Source organism: Perca fluviatilis, chromosome 9 (assembly GCF_010015445.1).
Source record: "Perca fluviatilis chromosome 9, GENO_Pfluv_1.0, whole genome shotgun sequence".
NCBI lineage: Eukaryota > Metazoa > Chordata > Actinopteri > Perciformes > Percidae > Perca > Perca fluviatilis.
In genome coordinates this window covers 38,710,092-38,726,999 of record NC_053120.1, presented here as the reverse complement: position 1 = coordinate 38,726,999, position 16,908 = coordinate 38,710,092, and the positions used below count along the sequence as shown (strand labels likewise).

Genomic DNA, 16,908 nt, shown 5'->3' with positions numbered 1-16,908 from the left:
AAACCTAAGGAATTCACTGGTATTAGGGATGGACTGATTATCAGCCCTGGACGATTATCCGGCCATTTTTTGGCAGTTTGCATATTATCTGTGTCTGCGTTTTATTTGCCTGATAACAGATAAAGTTAATGAATTAAAAAGTGGTCTACTTTTCTCGGCTACAGCTCTGTGTCTGTCCCTCTGCTCCGGTTTCACTCACCTGTCTGACTTAATGTCGCCCCCCCCCCCCCCACAACACTATCTGACTATGTTTTACTGTGTGTTATGCTGAAAGTTTCTAATTGATTAAACAATTGCTTAAGGTGCAGTAGGTAAAACTTATAAAACTAACTTTCTGTCATATTTGCTGAAACTGACCCTATGTTCCAGTAGAACTACATGAAGCAGGTCATTTAAAAACACCACCGCTCCCTGTTCAGATGCACCAATCAGGGCCCGGGGTGTCTAACTGTGTGTCAATCACTGCTCATACACACACACATTCATTATCCCTTGTGGGGGGAGGGGCTTAGGAGACCATTTTGGGCATTAGCAGAAAGGAGGGAGGGACTGAGAAGTTGTCAATGTTCAACTTTTTTGGCTCAGTCCTGAATCCTACCTACAGCACCTTTAAAGCATTTAAAGTACGTTTTGTGTTGGAGTTTGTAACATTCCAAAATCTTAATTTTGACTTCGACTCATTTTTACTGTAAATACATATCGGTTCCAAATATTATCGATTTCATTAACTACTAATAATCGTACTAATAAACTGGCAAAAGGGGTCCCATGACCTCACCTCAAGATATCAGAATGAAATGTCACTCAATATTCACTGTCTCTAGAGCTGCACATTATTGTGTTGACTGCTGTGGTGTGTAAATAAAAAGTACATTAGTGTAACTGCTTTGGGTTCAATTCTCAATGTAAACATTGATAGTTTAATGATGCACCAGGTTAGAGAGAACCTTGTACAATTGTAAAATCTCTTTCAAATCTAAGAAAAATTGGTTTTGCAACTAAAATATCCAAAATCGACATTGAATCAGAAATCTAACCAAATTAGGACCTTGTAAATCGGAATCGATTCAGGAAATCAGTGGCGTTACCCAGCCCTACTAAGATCTGGAACAATGATTGCAAACAATGCCATCGGGACCTCAACCTCTGCACAGCCACCAATCCCAACCTCTTATCCATCATCACACACTTAACCCTTTCTTATACACAGACAATGCAAGAGGGTACGCTTGTTGCTAGGGCTGCACAATTATTCACAATTTTATTGAAATCACAATATGTACTAGTGCAATATCCAAATCGCGGGGGGCGCAATATTTGTTAAAGGCAAAATATGTGTCAAACCATTTTGAATTAAGGACTGTGGTGCTGCAGAGACGTCTCAGTCTACAAATCTTATCCTACAGATTAAAGAAAAATCTTTGTTTGGTACAGATCCTCGCAAAAATCATACTATAATCATTTTATATTTTAATCATTTTCAATGAAAATGAGAAAATAATAATGATAATGTTACAAAAACGATCATTCCATCAACAGTGAGACAACTCAGCTGTGTTTGTGCAACCCCAGACAACTACGAGACCTGCATTTTGTGGGTGTATTATAGGGATCTGCTTGACGTGCCCCAGACTTGCATGCGAGGGTCGGTGCAACCTGCCCCTGCTGTGCTCACATTATCTGCTACAGTACACACTGTTTAAATGCCACTGACTACAGAGATCTAAGACGGGTTCCATTACAACAGAACCTCCCACCTAGTTCAGAACGGCCCTTGCTGCATTCACGGTATGCGTAAGCCTGTTCATGAACTCAACGCGGCCAGACATACTGCATGACAGCTCCAGCCACAAAACTCTTCTTTTAAGCCAAAGTCTTTTCCTCCTGCAACCACATGAAGCAGCGAAGCGGGAGTGGAACACATGATGGAGGACTAATCCCTGCCATGTACAACAGCCCCACCGCAGGCGCCGAACACGTGCATCTGCACGGCCACGACAGAAGGTAAGCTTCACTGAACCACTGGCACCCAATGCTGGTCATGTGCCACTCAACCAAATCAGCAGGGGGGTGGGGGGGGGGGGGTTGGCTCTGGCTGTTGAGCGTGTGTTCGGCCAGGTGGAAAAAGTATGTAAAACTGTATATTGTGGTTGTGTCAGTGGTAGGGATATGGCAATGGCAAGTTCAATTTCCTTTAGGATATTCTTTAGCAGTGGGGGCAGGTCTGTCCGAACAACCCCCCCTTTCCCGGCGTGGGTGGGCGCAGTCCCGCGGGTCTTCTCGCGTTCATTATGTGCGTTCATCATGCCTAGTTTAATAACTCTGGATTTGGCTACTAGTTAATGTTAAAAAAAATTTAAACGTGACGTTTTAAACAAGGACCCTTTTAGTGTTCGAGCTGGTAAGTTGATGTACCCCAAAACAAATGATCCGCTGAAATATAGAAGTTTCTTTCGCCATGCAAAGTCTATGGGAAGTCTTTCTGGGACAGAGGGTTGCAGTTCCACCGTTGGCTGCTAAGCCCATGGTTGCTTTAAGACATGGCGCTGTTCCTGGGGGCTCGCAGCCAACATGCATTGCATTATGTCGGTAGGATAATTTAAAAGGCAAGCGCGACTACATTGTGCGTCTGCCCTATTTCTGATACTGTGGCGGCAGAAATTTTGCCATGGTGGGCCACCACTACAAAATCAACATAGAGGAAGCACTGAAGTTCCAATTTAGATGCGGTTCCAAGCTGGAAAAATACTCATATTCGTCTTGATTATAGATACTGTACATACATATATAGTATTAAACTGTTGCAGCACTAGTAGAGGGAAAAAAATGGGGCTTAGAACCAAGGCTGAAAAAAGAGATTCTTTTTTTTTTTTTTGCCCTTTCCGTTTTGTCATATTGGGTCTTGGACATTACAGTTACAGTGGGTACAGAAAGTATTCAGACCCCTTTAAATTTTTCACTCTGTTTCATTGCAGCCATTTGCTACAATCAAAAATGTTAATTTCATTTCTCATTAATGTTCACTCAGCACCCAATCTTGACAGAAAAAAAACAGAAATGTAGACATTTTTGCAGATTTATTAAAAAAGAAAAACTGAAATAAGTATAAGTATTCAGACCCTTTGCTCAGTATTGAGTAGAAGCACCCTTTTGAGCTAGTACAGCCATGAGTCTTCTTGGGAATGATGAAACAACTTTTTCACACCTGGATTTGCAGATCCTCTGCCATTCTTCCTTGATCCTCTCCAGTTCCGTCAGGTTGGATGGAAAACGTTGGTGGACAGCCATTTTCAGGTCTCTCCAGAGATGCTCAATTGGGTTTAGGTCAGTGCTCTGGCTGGGCCAGTCAAGAATGGTCACAGAGCTGTTCCGAAGCCACTCCTTTGTTATTTTAGCTGTGTGCTTAGGGTCATTGTCTTGTTGGAAGGTGAACCTTCGGCCCAGTCTGAGGTCCTGAGCACTCTGGATGAGGTTTTCTTCCAGGATCTCTCTGTACTTGGCCGCATTCATCTTTCCTTCAATTGCAACCAGTCGTCCTGTCCCTGCAGCTGAAAAACACCCCCATAGCATGATGCTGCCACCACCATGTTTCACTGTTGGGATTGTATTGGGCAGGTGATGAGCAGTGCCTGGTTTTCTCCACACATACCGCTTAGAATTAACGCCAAAAAGTTCAATCTTGGTCTCATCAGACCAGAGAATCTTATTTCTCACAGTCTGGGAGTCCTTCATGTGTTTTTTGGCAAACTCTACGCAGGCTTTCATATGTCTTGCACTGAGGAGAGGCTTCCGTCGGGCCACTCTGCCATAAAGCCCCGACTGCTGGAGGGCTGCAGTGATAGTTGACTTTGTGGAACTTTCTCCCATCTCCCTACTGCATCTCTGGAGCTCAGCCACAGGGATATTTAGGTTCTTCTTTACCTCTCTCACCAAGGCTCTTCTCCCACGATTGCTCAGTCTGGCTGGACGGCCAGGTCTAGGAAGAGTTCTGGTCGTCCCAAACTTCTTCCATTTAAGGATTATGGAGGCCACTGTGCTCTTAGGAACCTTGAGTGCTGCAGAAATTCTTTTGTAACCTTGGCCAGATCTGTGCCTTGCCACAATTTTGTCTCTGAGCTCCTTGGGCAGTTCCTTCGACCTCATGATTCTCATTTGCTCTGACGTGCACTGTGAGCTGTAAGGTCTTATATAGACAGGTGTGTGCCTTTCCTGATCAAGTCCAATCAGTTTAATTAAACACAGCAGGACTCCAATGAAGGAGTAGAACCATCTCAAGGAGGATCAGAAGAAATGGACAGCATGTGAGTTAAATATGAGTGTCACAGCAAAGGGTCTGAATACTTATGACCATGTGTTTTTCTTTTTTTAATAAATTTGCAAACATTTCTACATTTCTGTTTTTTTCTGTCAAGATGGGGTGCTGAGTGTACATTAATGAGAAATTAAATGAACTTTTTTGATTTTAGCAAATGGCTGCAATGAAACAAAGAGTGAAAAAATTAAAAGGGGTCTGAATACTTTCCGTACCCACTGTAGCTGAACCACCAGAACTCTGAATAAACAAATGATATACATGTATAGCCAAAATATCTGAAACTTAAGCATTTCAGTTAAGAAGTATAGGTAAAACATGTATAGGTGTACAAACTGCAAACTTCTCTATCCAGCAGAACCCTTGAACATTTGTTCAATCCAGTATCTCCTGATTATTTACTAAAATTGGTTTTTCTATCTTTTTATTCTGTTCTTTACTTCCCTTGTCTTATTGTGTTATCTTCCTCATTCAGACATGGTGTAGTCATTTAGTCTTTTAATTGGTCACATTTAAAATCAAAATTTATTCAAATTATGGTTGAAAAGAAGTGCGATCAATGATCACTATGAACGACAGTAATTCCAAGTCTCTCAAGCAGGTGATAATAACAGCTTGCTATTGCTATGAATGAACTATGGTCCAGACTATCATCAGAGATGCACTCACTGGGTCTGTGCGAGACAGCCGGGGGCCAGGGTGCTCTGGGAGTGGGGGGTTCGCTGCACACTTGTGAGTTCCAGCATGTCCACTTGTACGTCCGTCACATGGCCAGGTAAATGTTTGAGCACAGTCAGAATCTTCTCCACCAGGTTGTCGCCATGGTGACCAACAGCTCCTGAGAACCAAAAATGACCAAACATCTACTCAGTATGTAGTAACAGTCAGTAACATATCAACATCAATATTTTTCTACATGATTCTGGTCACAGAATCCTCTTTTTGCAGTTTTACCTATGAATACCATAAATAATAACAAGACAGGATCATGATTGTGATGTGATTACAGGGTTTTCCCCAGTGTATTGCAAGCCAGGTGGCCCACTGGGCCTAAGTTACCCCCCACCAGGCCTAAGCCACTAGCAAAAAACTTTTTTAATGTATTTTTAAATGTTTTTTTAAACTACAGTTACAATGGGGCAGCTCGGTTGTAGTTATATTTTCAAATCTCCAGTTAGCCTTTAGCCTAGGGAGTAATTTCCAATGGGAACAGGGGGGACCCCCAACTTTTCAAAATCCTCTTTGTGTCTCCCCCCCACACTTTCAAATTAGTTTGATATTATTTTATTAATAAGTCTCGGTGGTTGGCCACTATTTTAAGCAATAACGAAAGTAAGACATCTTTTTCTTATACATAGATTAGTACTATTCTTTCTGGCATGATTTCATTATGTTCAACTTAATTATTTCCTGGATTCTGTATCACCATAGTTCCTATAAATGTACTATATGTAGAAATGCAGGAAATGGGATTCAAATCAAAAACATTTTTCTGGTGGAGTACCCCCCAGACCCCCTCTTTTGTGTGTCCCCCCCCCCACCCCCCACTTATCAAACCAAAGTTGCACCCTTGCTTTTAGCACTGACTTAATGTAGGGCCCTATGGAACCGGTCTTATAGCTTTTTTAGATTCTGAATATCACAATTCCGTCCATGATTCTGTTATCACAGAAACTATTGGGCTCTACATTAATGTTGCCATCAGTCTGTGACTGCTCCCAGCTGGACCCTTGACAAACAAAAAAAAGACAGTTGCCACCGGGCTTAAAAACTTTTTTGTGGGAAACCTTGGATTAATACAATCCAAAAAGGAGGGAGTTTTCACCTGTAAGATCCATTGTTCGGTCCACAAAAATGATGGATGCTTTATTCGGGGCTATCTTCCTTCTGTTTTTCGCTTGAGGGTGATTGGCCAGTTCCCCTGCTATGATGCGGCTCATGGGACCCACAGCAAAACTCTCTTCCCTGGTGCCTGTAGCTTCAAACAGGGAATTTAATGCCGAAGCCAAGGATTTGATTTCAAGCTGCAGTCCAACAGGGAGAGAGTGCACGTCTACGTCCACCAGGCTTCCAAATCGCTTCTTCTCTGGACGTTTTGCATTTAGGGACTCCAGGTCAGGTGACAGCAGGGGAAACAGGTGTGCAAAAGCGGGTGTGAGGAGAAGCTGCTGGGACACGGGGGCGAAGACCACTGGGACATGCAAGACTTCAGCCGTGTAGTTCATGTTCCCCATCCACTCGCACAGCTTCTCTTCGAACTGCTCGAACACGGGGCTCCCTTCCATTTCTGTGGTGACATTGTTGGCGAGCAGGTGCACGGAGTGAGCGACGGTGGTGAAGACGACACAGTACTGGAAGTGGCTGAGGGATATGATGTCTTTAATGACGTCCACTGTTCTGCCCTTCAACAAAGTGCTCACCACGAATACGGCTTTCGGTTCGTTCACAGCGCAGGCTTCGAAGCTCGAAAACTCCTTCAAGTTCCTGGCTCCAGCCTCCAGCAGGACGGCGGCACCTCCGCACCAGTGGAGAGCTTCTGCACACTTGTCATCCATAAAAACAACCGCTTTCTTTACCTTCGACAGCACCTTTTCCCACATCTGAACCGGAAAGTGCGTAAAACTCTCCGTCGTCAGCATTTTGCCAATTGTCAGTGTCTGCTAAAAGCTATGAAATTAAAGACTCATCAGAAATTTCAGCTAAAGTAGCTCCAGAACAAAACACAAGAGTCTCTTGAAGGTGACGTGGCAATCACCCGTCGCAGCATAAAAACGTCATCGAAGCTTTAACTCGTTGCTATGACAGTAACCAGAATGACTCGCATGGAGAGATAATAATAATAATAATAATAATAATAATAATAATAATAATAATAATAATACATTTCATTTAAAGGCGCCTTTCTCGGCACTCAAGGACACCGTACAGGGATAGATAAGACATTTAAAAAAAAAAATTTAAAAAAAAGTTATGATAGAGTTAGCGATTTATTTTAGCCTACCGAGTCTCTAGTACTAACAACGACATGTCAATGGCTGTAAACAAAAAAAAGCAATCAAAAGAGTAGACTTAGCTAGCTAATTCTTAAAAACATATTAAAAAGAAATATCAACCGTTTGATATCAGCGGTTAGGCTACAGTTGGTCAACTGAGCGCGAGACAGGTGTCTGACCAATGACAGCTGGCTTTATTTATGCGCTGTCACTTCTCTTAAATGCCTCCATAGCAACGCCTTGCTGTCAATTTCACTGACACATACCACATCCCCGTTTTCCACCACATTTATAACAAAAGCTACATTTTTTTGTTTAAAAGTACATTTTCTATGTTAAAATGTCTTCATCGGAGTCAGAATCCAAAGATGTCACCGAAGATAGCGACGAGGGACAAATATATCAATGTAACGTACAATTTAAATAGGTCAACCATCGACCGTTAATGCTCGTTAATGTATTGTTGTATTTATTTTCGGCATTTAGCTAGCTAAACGTGATTAGAGAGATCATGGCTGATGGGCGTTATGTTTGCCACATATGGCCCGGTGAATGTACTGAAGCACAGCATAGCTACTAAAGTTAAAGTGTCAAAACTAAGTTTTGACTCTGACTTAAGTTTGTCCTGTGTGTGTGTGTGTGTGTGTGTGTGTGTGTGTGTGTGTGTGTGTGTGTGTGTGTGTGTTTCTCAGTGATTTATGACATGATCACCAGAGATGACAAGGAGGAGGTTCAAATCCCATCCAGGTGTGTATTATATGCGTCATACTAGGCAGTGTCATTACCGGTGGTGACAAGTTACTAAGTAGCCTACATTTACACAGATACTGTACTTAAGTACTTTTGAGGTACTTGTACTTTACAGTATTTCCAATATTTGCAACTTTATACTTCTACTCAATCACAGTGGCAAATATTGTTGGGAGGATTTTATATATTTCCATTATCTGCTACTTTAAACTTCTAGCTACTCCACTCCAGAGGCAAATGTTGACCGGGGGTTGTTTACTTGTAACAGAGTGACAGCTTTTTCTACACTGTGGCACTGCCACATTTGCATCCAAGATCTGAGTACTTCTTTCACTTGTAATCTTTTAAAGGTTCCATGGCATGAAAATGTCACTTTATGAGGTTTTTTAACATTAATATGCATTCCCCCAGCCTGCCTATGGTCCCCCAGTGTCTAGAAATGGTGATAGGTGTAAACCGAGCCCTGGGTATCCTGCTCTGCCTTTGAGAAAATGAAAGCTCAGATGGGCCAATCAGGAATCTTCTCCTTATGAGGTCATAAGGAGCAAGGTTACCTCCCCTTTCTCTGCTTTGCCCGCCCAGAGAATTTGGCCCACCCATGAGAGAGAGAGAGACATCATGGCTTTCAAACGAGCAAAGTGGCAGTTGGTCAAGGCCCGCCCCCCCCTCTCCTCCTCAGTAGCTACAGACACAGAAATGGCACATCCTAAGGAAATCTCATTGTGGGACTGGCTCTAGTGGCTGTAATTCTGCACCAAGGCTGAATTTCGGGAAAGAGACTTCAGATACAGTATTTGGGGACCACTAAGGTCTATATAAAAGAGACTTCAGATACAGTATTAGGGGACCACTAAGGTCTACATAAAAGAGACTTAAGATACAGTATTAGGGGACCACTAAGGTCTATATAAAAGAGACTTCAGATACAGTATTAAGGGACCACTAAGGTCTACATAAAAGAGACTTCAGATACAGTATTAGGGGACCACTAAGGCCTATATAAAAGCATCCAAAGAGCACCATGTCATGGGACCTTTTAATATGAATTTAAAACAAAAAACATTTAAATACAGCCACAATATAAAATTATGACACAGGTAATGGTCACTTAATTCTCTAATACCTCTCTTACTTTGAACCAAAGATTAAGAAGTTCAGAACACACAGGTTAGACTGGTCATTAGTGACAGCGAGGGAGCGGTGAACAAAGTCAGAGTGAACTGTGCTGGCAGTAATGAAGCATTGAGCTATAATACACTTTTTGCAGTACAGTAATGACAGTGTTGCACAATACGTGTGCGATGGTGTCTGCACCGCCTGACATTTCAAGAAGCCAGTCATGTGCAACATTAAGAAGTATTTTGATGCTCATTAAAATCTGCAGCTGGGCCAGCAGTGTTTATTTGTGAGCTGGGAAATGCGGATGTAAGCAATCACACAACTGGAGCACTGACGATATCTGTGGCCTCCGTTCTCCAGCCTCTTTGCCTCAGAGTAAATGTGGCATAGCCTGGCAATTACGGTAAGGTGCTGTAATACACACAGCTTCGACAATAGTCTTGTTTTGTTTGTGTGAGTTCAGTTTGTGACTTTAATTGAACGTGTACACTATTCAAGGGATACAGTCAAGTGTTTTTGGTTCACTTAAAGCACTTAAACCAATGCCCCCCAAGAATCCCAACAAAACCTGAACAGTTGATAATTGGATTTGAAAAGATCATATTAAATGTATTCACGATTGGCCTTTTTTCAACAGAACATAAGCCATCTCTATACAAAAAAGTGTTTTTAAAGATTATTTGGGCATTTTTAGGCCTTTATTTATATACAGGGTTCATACGTTTTGCAAAAACCTGGAAAAGTTATGGAATTTGAAAAATGCAAATTTCAGGCCTGGAAAGGTTTTGGAAACCTAAAAAGACCCAGAAAGTTTGGACAACTCATGGAATTTCTTTTAACACAGTATAATAATATGTGATTAAATGTATTTTTACGTCGACTTAACCTCAACATTCTATTTGGGGAGCGATATTATGAATGATATTATGAATCCCGCTTAATGAATCCCACTATAAACCTCTGAGGGTGAACTTTAACACAGATTTGTATTCTTATTGTATAATGTCGACTGACATTTTCAGGAACACATAGTCATGGAAATTTGCCGAAAAGTATTGGTTAAAATGCATATGAACCCTGTATATAGGACAGCTGAAGAAATGAATGGGGGGGGAGAGGGGAAATGACATGCAGCAAAGGGCAGCAGGTTGGAATCGAACCTGCGGCTGCTGTGTCAATGAGTAAACCTCTATATATGGGCACCACTCTACCAGGTGAGCTTCCCTGGCACCCACAAAAAAAAAGAATTGTTTTTAATCTCTTTTCAGATGGCTTTATCGTGTTTGCCTTTGTGCCATGCATTAACTGCTGTGGAACTGATGTGTTTTTTTTATAATAAAGTAATATCATATTCTAAAGAATCTCTAAAAGTGGACACTTTTTGTACTGTAATTGGTCTTGACAAGAGTAGTCTGAGTGAAGCGCTCAGCTCAGAATAGCTACACTCACTGAAGAATGTAATCTCCAGCCTTCATAATCATCTACTCTGGACATTCATTTGCATTTTTGTCACAGCGCCTGCCAAATAAACTGCGTTTCGATATGCAAGTGGATATTATTATTATTATTTCCATGTGTTTTTGTTTTCTGGGGTAATTTGAAAGCTGTCCAAGATGATGAAGCCAGCGACAATGACAGTGCTGATGAATACAGCGATTTTTGTGTCACCGTGCAGACGTGCATATGAGACTGTTTGTTTACTTTCCATCTTCTGACAAAATAATGTTAAATCTTGCAGCCTATTATTGTGTTTGTTTTGCCTGTTGGGCATAATATGAGCGTGCATCATTTGTCAGGAACCCACTTCTGTCAAAATGGAGCTTTAAGATATATTCATTGTTTTTTGTGTGTGATGTATTAGTCTTGAATTCGGGAGGTGCCATTGGAAATTAGGTTATTAGCCCTCAACCCAGTGTTCAAAGTAATGTCGTGATGATGGAGATGATTTTGTTGATAATGTGCGTGCCTCTGGTTTTCTTGCAGCTCCGAGAACACACCGCTGCATCTGAAAACTGATGCTGAATGGAGCGCACACGCATTCGCGGTGTGCTCTGACACACCTTTTAGTGACGGCTCAGAGGACGAAACGACACACAACCCCACCCACACAAGACAAAAGGACCAGGAAGTAAAAGAAAAAAAAAAAAAAAAAAAAGAAAGGACCAGGAAGGTATTTGTGTTTCTTTTAAATAAGATCAAAGTGTTGCACACTCTGGCTCCATATGCATATCTCTTTTTTATTCTGATGACGTTTCCGCCCTCAGGCTTTCTTCAAATTCATTCCTTCATTCAACCTTTATATATCCTGGAGAGATCATTGAGGGGTGACCCTCATTTTCAATGAAAGACAATAAACATTCAGAATTGGAAAATGATTTGATAAAAGCATTAGGATCATCAGCTCAGTTTAATGATTTATTTATGCTAAAAAAAAGGTACACTGTAATAAATTTCATGTTAGTTTAACTTGGAAATGCAAGTTCCCTTGCTGCCTTGAAAATCGAAGTTCACTCAACTTGAAGACTGCCTTTGTTTCGACTTAGAAATTAAAGTTAATGAGGTTGATGTAACTACAGTGTTCTAGTTTTGTTAAAGTTATTCTTTTAGTTGATTTAACTTTGTATTACTTGGTTTAACTTCACACTTTAAGTTAAAACAAATAATTTATTTTCTTTAATAATGCAAGAAACCTTCCTTGCCTATTATAACAGACATACTTTTCTGCTTTATTTCAACTCACAGTTTCAAGTTAAAACAACATAACCACATTTATAGCAGACATAGCGTGGGTGCTTAGGTGGGGCCACCCCTGGGCCCTGTTCAAAATAGGGGCCTCTCTACTGATCTTGTATCACTTGGCATAAAGTGGCCAGTAGTGAAGTGATATGCTGCAGATTAATGGCTGAAGAAAGCCTATTACTGCTCAGTCTAACACCATACTACTCCAGCTCTTCTTATCAAACGTAACAGTCACTTAACTCATGGTTACAAATGTAAACCAGCAATAACAATGACAATTACCAGGCAACAAAACACTACATTCTAAACACACGTTTAATAAACAGAATTCATAAAGTTACATTTGTATTTCGAACAAACTGCTAAATTTTCAGCAAATTTTAACACAACTCTATTTACCGCCTTGCATCATGGGAATTGGCCAGCCAATGAACCAATTGCAGTCCTGACTGCAGTACGCAGATCGGGGTTGGGCTAAATATGGGCGGAGCTAAACGTTTGACTTTTGAAAAGAACTTTCCATTTCAATTTGAGAAGAGTGAAATTCACAAGTTTTTGACAGGTACTCCTTCTGCCGGGCACCAGTGCTTTCTTGTTTGCCACAACACGTGTTATATTTTAGTAGAAATTTGAATAGGCTACATCACTTATCGGCGGTGTATAATTAATTTATTGTGTCCATGCTTTAACTTTGCCATGGAAGAAGACAGGTTATTTTAAACTCGAAAGGCAGCTCTTTTTTGTTGCAACACACACACACGCTTTTTTTTCAACTGATAACTTAACTTACATACCCAAGTTCAATCAACACATACATTTTTTTAATTAGTCAACCCAATGAATAAATGCAAGTTTAACTTTCAACAACTCATAAAGTTGAGTTCAAAATCCACAACTTGTATAAGCTCGTTCAGTTAAAAATAAGAAATATGTGGACATAACTAAATGGGTCTGTAATATTTTACAGTGTAGCCTTTTTAAGAAATTACAAAATCTTCAACATTAAAGTGCTCATATTATGCTCATTTTCAGGTTCATAATTGTATTTAGAGGTTATATCAGAATAGGTTTACATGGTTTAATTTTCAAAAAACACCATATTTTTGTTGCACTGCACATTGCTGCAGCTCCTCTTTTCACCCTGTGTGTTGAGCTCTCTGTTTTAGCTACAGAGTGAGACATCTCACTTCTGTTCCATCTTTGTTGGGAGTCGCACGTGAGCAGTACCTAGGTAAGGACTACTAGCCAGTCAGAAGCAGAGTATGAGGGCGTGCCCTGACAGTACCTAGGTAAGGACTACTAGCCAGTCAGAAGCAGAGTATGAGGGCGTGCCCTGACAGTACCTAGATAAGGACTACTAGCCAGTCAGAAGCAGAGTATGAGGGCATGCCATGCTAGCAGCTAGGTGAGCATTATAACGTGTGTTACAAAGTGACCACATCTGTCTCTGAAGTAAAGGCTGGACTACAATAGAGCTGTTTGGAGCAGTTGGTGAACAGTGTTTTCTGTTGGAGATGGTAAGTCCCTTTGGGGGGGACTTTGGGCTTTTTCACTTTGTAAACGTATAACGTGCACAAAAAAGATATATAACACAATAAAGGAAAGGGAAAAAGCCAAAAAGCACAATATGAGCACTTTAAAGTCCCTGGCGATAGTGAGTGGTTTGTTTCAGACAGCTCGAATCCTGTCAAATGTTTTACAGTTGGTAATACAAAGGGACTAGACACGGATGCATTGGACAATATCCCAGGAATCCCAGTACCAAAGGCTTCAGAGGAGAAGCCATGGAGGAAAGCTGGTAAGTAGTGGTCTTTGAGCCTCTAGACGTGGGGGATTCTTTGCATCGTGTACTCTCTGTGTAAACTTTGCTGTAGACTTGTTCAATACTATTTTGTGTTTTTGCTTTTAGGTGCTAACATCTCCGATTACTTTAACTTTGGTTTCGATGAAGAGAGCTGGAACACCTACTCTACAAGACAGTCGAAAGTCCGTAAAGCTAATAGAAAACTATACACTAAAATCTTGGTAAGAAAAGATGATCACTGATGTGATTTAGTCAACAGTCTTCTTTTTTTCCAAGACACCATAAACACAAGAAGGAGAACATAATCTGAAAACATGAATCTAGGGCTGGGTGATATGGATATTTTTTATATTATTATATTTTTATATATTTTTTATTATTATTATTTATTATTTATATTTTCGATATTGTGACGATAATGTAGGGTTGACAATTGGTGCTTTCACAAAATATTTACACAATGATTTTTGTGGTAAATAATCATTAGCAATGTGGATATAATGACTAAGTGGGTAAAGGCAAATACTGTAATAGAACAGCTAGAACAGTCTGGAAAATTCAGAAAATTACATTACTGTAATACAGCCTGTAAAACCAGGAAAAGACAACACTTATGTGATATTATGATATCCAAAATCTATCTCATATCACGTTATCGATATAATATTGGTATATTGCCCAGCCCTACATGAATCACAACAGACACTATTGCTCTAACACTGTTGTAATCCCACTCAGGCCCAGAAGGAAAAAGAGTCTTCTTCTCCTGCTCCTCCTTCCTCAGGAAGCCCCTCTATACTGGCTTCCAGGTTAGTTACTACATGTCTTCTATACCTACTCTCATTGTCTGTGTCCTCAGTGCTTCAGCCCATATCCCATTCCTTGCTCTGACTCCGAGCCCAGAGCCTGGCGAGGCTGGCAGCTGCTTGTTTCTGTTTGTTTGTGACACAACAACTATCAGCCTGGTGCCATCTGTTTCCTCTGATCCTGCAAACTAGTCGCTTTTCGGCGTTGTAAAAAAACAACAACAAAAAAGTCAAAAAATGTAAACTAAAACACAAAAAAGTCCAACATAAGTCAAATGATGAAAGCATCAAAACTGTACAAAAAAAATGTTGAAAAGAACATCAGAAGCATCAAGCAGCAACTCTATTCTTGATTGGCCAACGGGACATTCAAATCAAATGATTATGATACGATGATGCCTGGACTGGCAAGTGGGTTGTTAGATTTACTTGCCCGAAGTGGCATTCCATCTACATTAAATGGGTCAGCTTTGTGTTGCCAAATTGCTCTCTTCCTTCCTTTTTTGTGTGTATTTGTAAGGGGACAAGCATGTAGCATAGACCTATGCCACACACCACAGAATTTATAGCCTAAGCTATTATGCAATGCACGTCCCTAGATGGACCCCTTTTTTTTTTAAATACAATAACTCAACACATAAAAGATCGTAGAGAACACAACCTCATCAATAAATACATACCTTAAAATACAAAACTAACAAGAAAATATAGACAAAGCAATACAAAACACAGACTAATACAGTGACCATAAAACAGGAGCGCCAGATTATACATTACTACATGACTGCTCCCTCTTCAAAAACAGTTTAAAATGATCCCAGTCAGGATATTTTTTAAGTTGAGTAGGTAATGAATTCCACATATTGATTCCCCGAACAGAAAAGGCTGTTTGTCCTAATGAGGATTTACGTAAGGGCATCTTACTAGTTCTTGCCAGTTCACCTCCTGGCCACTGCCAAGATGCTCTTGAGCAAGGCACCGAACCCCCAACTGCTTGGGGCGCCTCTCCATGGGCAGCCCCACTCTGACATCTCTCCATTAGTGCATGTATAGGTACTGAGCATGTGTGTGTAATTCAGGCCTGTGTGTAATGTGTATAATAACAACAGAGTTCCCCTTGTGGAATTAATAAAGTATAAAATATTATTATTATTATTATTATTACAATTACCGTTGGATGCTCCACAGCACGCAACACAGAACCCAAAGCTCTAAGAGGAACCACTTCCTTCTTCCCGTGCATGTTTACAGTCCTCTTCACATTAACCCTTCTGTTGTCCTCGGGTCAAACTTGACCCAAAAATAGCATGGATGCATGGATGTACGTTGTATGGAACCCATACAACATTCTTCATAGGTAAATATGAATGATTACTTTCATTGCATTTTGGGTGTTGAATTAAATTTTATAGCATTTGAAGAAAAACGGTTTCAAAACAGTATCCTGACTAAACTTTGCTTAAACTCAAATATTAGTTATAATATCATATAAATGAGGTTTATTGATCATGAATTAAAAAAAAAAAAGTGTTGAAATAAGTGACAAAAACATTGGAAAAAGCACCAAAAATTCCATTTTGACCCGAAGGACAACAAGTTCGTGGTCGACAGGAAGACAAAACAAGGGTTAATGTGAAGCTTTTAGGGGGACGTTTGGAGCCCCGGAGCTTGCTGAAGCCTGTGGGAGACACAGCTATTATAGACTGGGCCCATGGTAATTTACAGCCTCCAACATTTATGTATACACTCATGAGCAACAGATGCTTGTCATGTTAGTAAAACGCATCCAGTCCCAGCATGCATTTTGCATTTATTTATGGACGAGGTGCTGTATGCCTTTTGCTCATACACAACAGCATCTTTTCCCTTACTTATTTAGTTAAACGGCTGTCGAGGATGCTTACTGGCAGGACTGGCCCCTTTATTAAAGATTTGTCCGTTGATGATGTTCCCCTCCGACTGCAAGGTTGCCCCTCAGGGGAGGTCATGTGCATCTGAGCGCTATGTGGCGTCATGCGTCTCCCCGTTTCTGAGTGACAGAGCTGGACCGGAGGGGGAACCAGGAAGTCATACTGTAGCATGCCAGAGAGACAAATACACACACTCTATTATGTAGTGGGTGATGTGTTCAATGAGGCTTTGACACAGCAGCCGTCTCATTCTATATGAGAGTGGGGAAATGTGATGCTCTTGCTGTATTTGTTGATCTGTGTGTGATGTTCGCCACTGATATTGCCTACCAATATAGCTGTCCCCCTGGGATGTCAGTGGGATTCATTTCAGTCACAATTTTTCCCCCTAGTTTAAATCCATGTATCAGAATGTAAAAGAAAGGGATTGTTCTCTAACTACAAAGCTATTGTGTTCAAAGTTGTATTTGGTTCG

At 40.7% G+C, this 16,908-nt stretch overlaps 2 protein-coding genes across 2 annotated transcripts in view; one reads left to right on the top strand and one right to left on the bottom strand.

The window, feature by feature from the left end:
• Positions 1–7,081, bottom strand: part of scfd2 (sec1 family domain containing 2) — a 122,753-nt gene extending 115,672 nt beyond the window's left edge. The window contains exons 1-2 of the mRNA XM_039810140.1: positions 6,138–7,081; positions 4,982–5,150 (exon numbers count right to left, since the gene is read on the bottom strand). Of these exons, the coding sequence (XP_039666074.1) occupies positions 4,982–5,150; positions 6,138–6,951 (983 nt within the window). The 5' untranslated portion in view covers positions 6,952–7,081. The remainder of the gene's footprint in view (positions 1–4,981; positions 5,151–6,137) is intronic.
• A 402-nt stretch (positions 7,082–7,483) lies between these two features.
• The window catches only part of fip1l1a (FIP1 like 1a (S. cerevisiae)), a 38,027-nt gene continuing 28,602 nt past the window's right edge, over positions 7,484–16,908 (top strand). The window contains exons 1-6 of the mRNA XM_039810204.1: positions 7,484–7,712; positions 7,998–8,052; positions 11,158–11,302; positions 13,546–13,711; positions 13,823–13,938; positions 14,456–14,526. Coding sequence (XP_039666138.1) covers positions 7,646–7,712; positions 7,998–8,052; positions 11,158–11,302; positions 13,546–13,711; positions 13,823–13,938; positions 14,456–14,526 — 620 coding nt within the window. The 5' untranslated portion in view covers positions 7,484–7,645. The remainder of the gene's footprint in view (positions 7,713–7,997; positions 8,053–11,157; positions 11,303–13,545; positions 13,712–13,822; positions 13,939–14,455; positions 14,527–16,908) is intronic.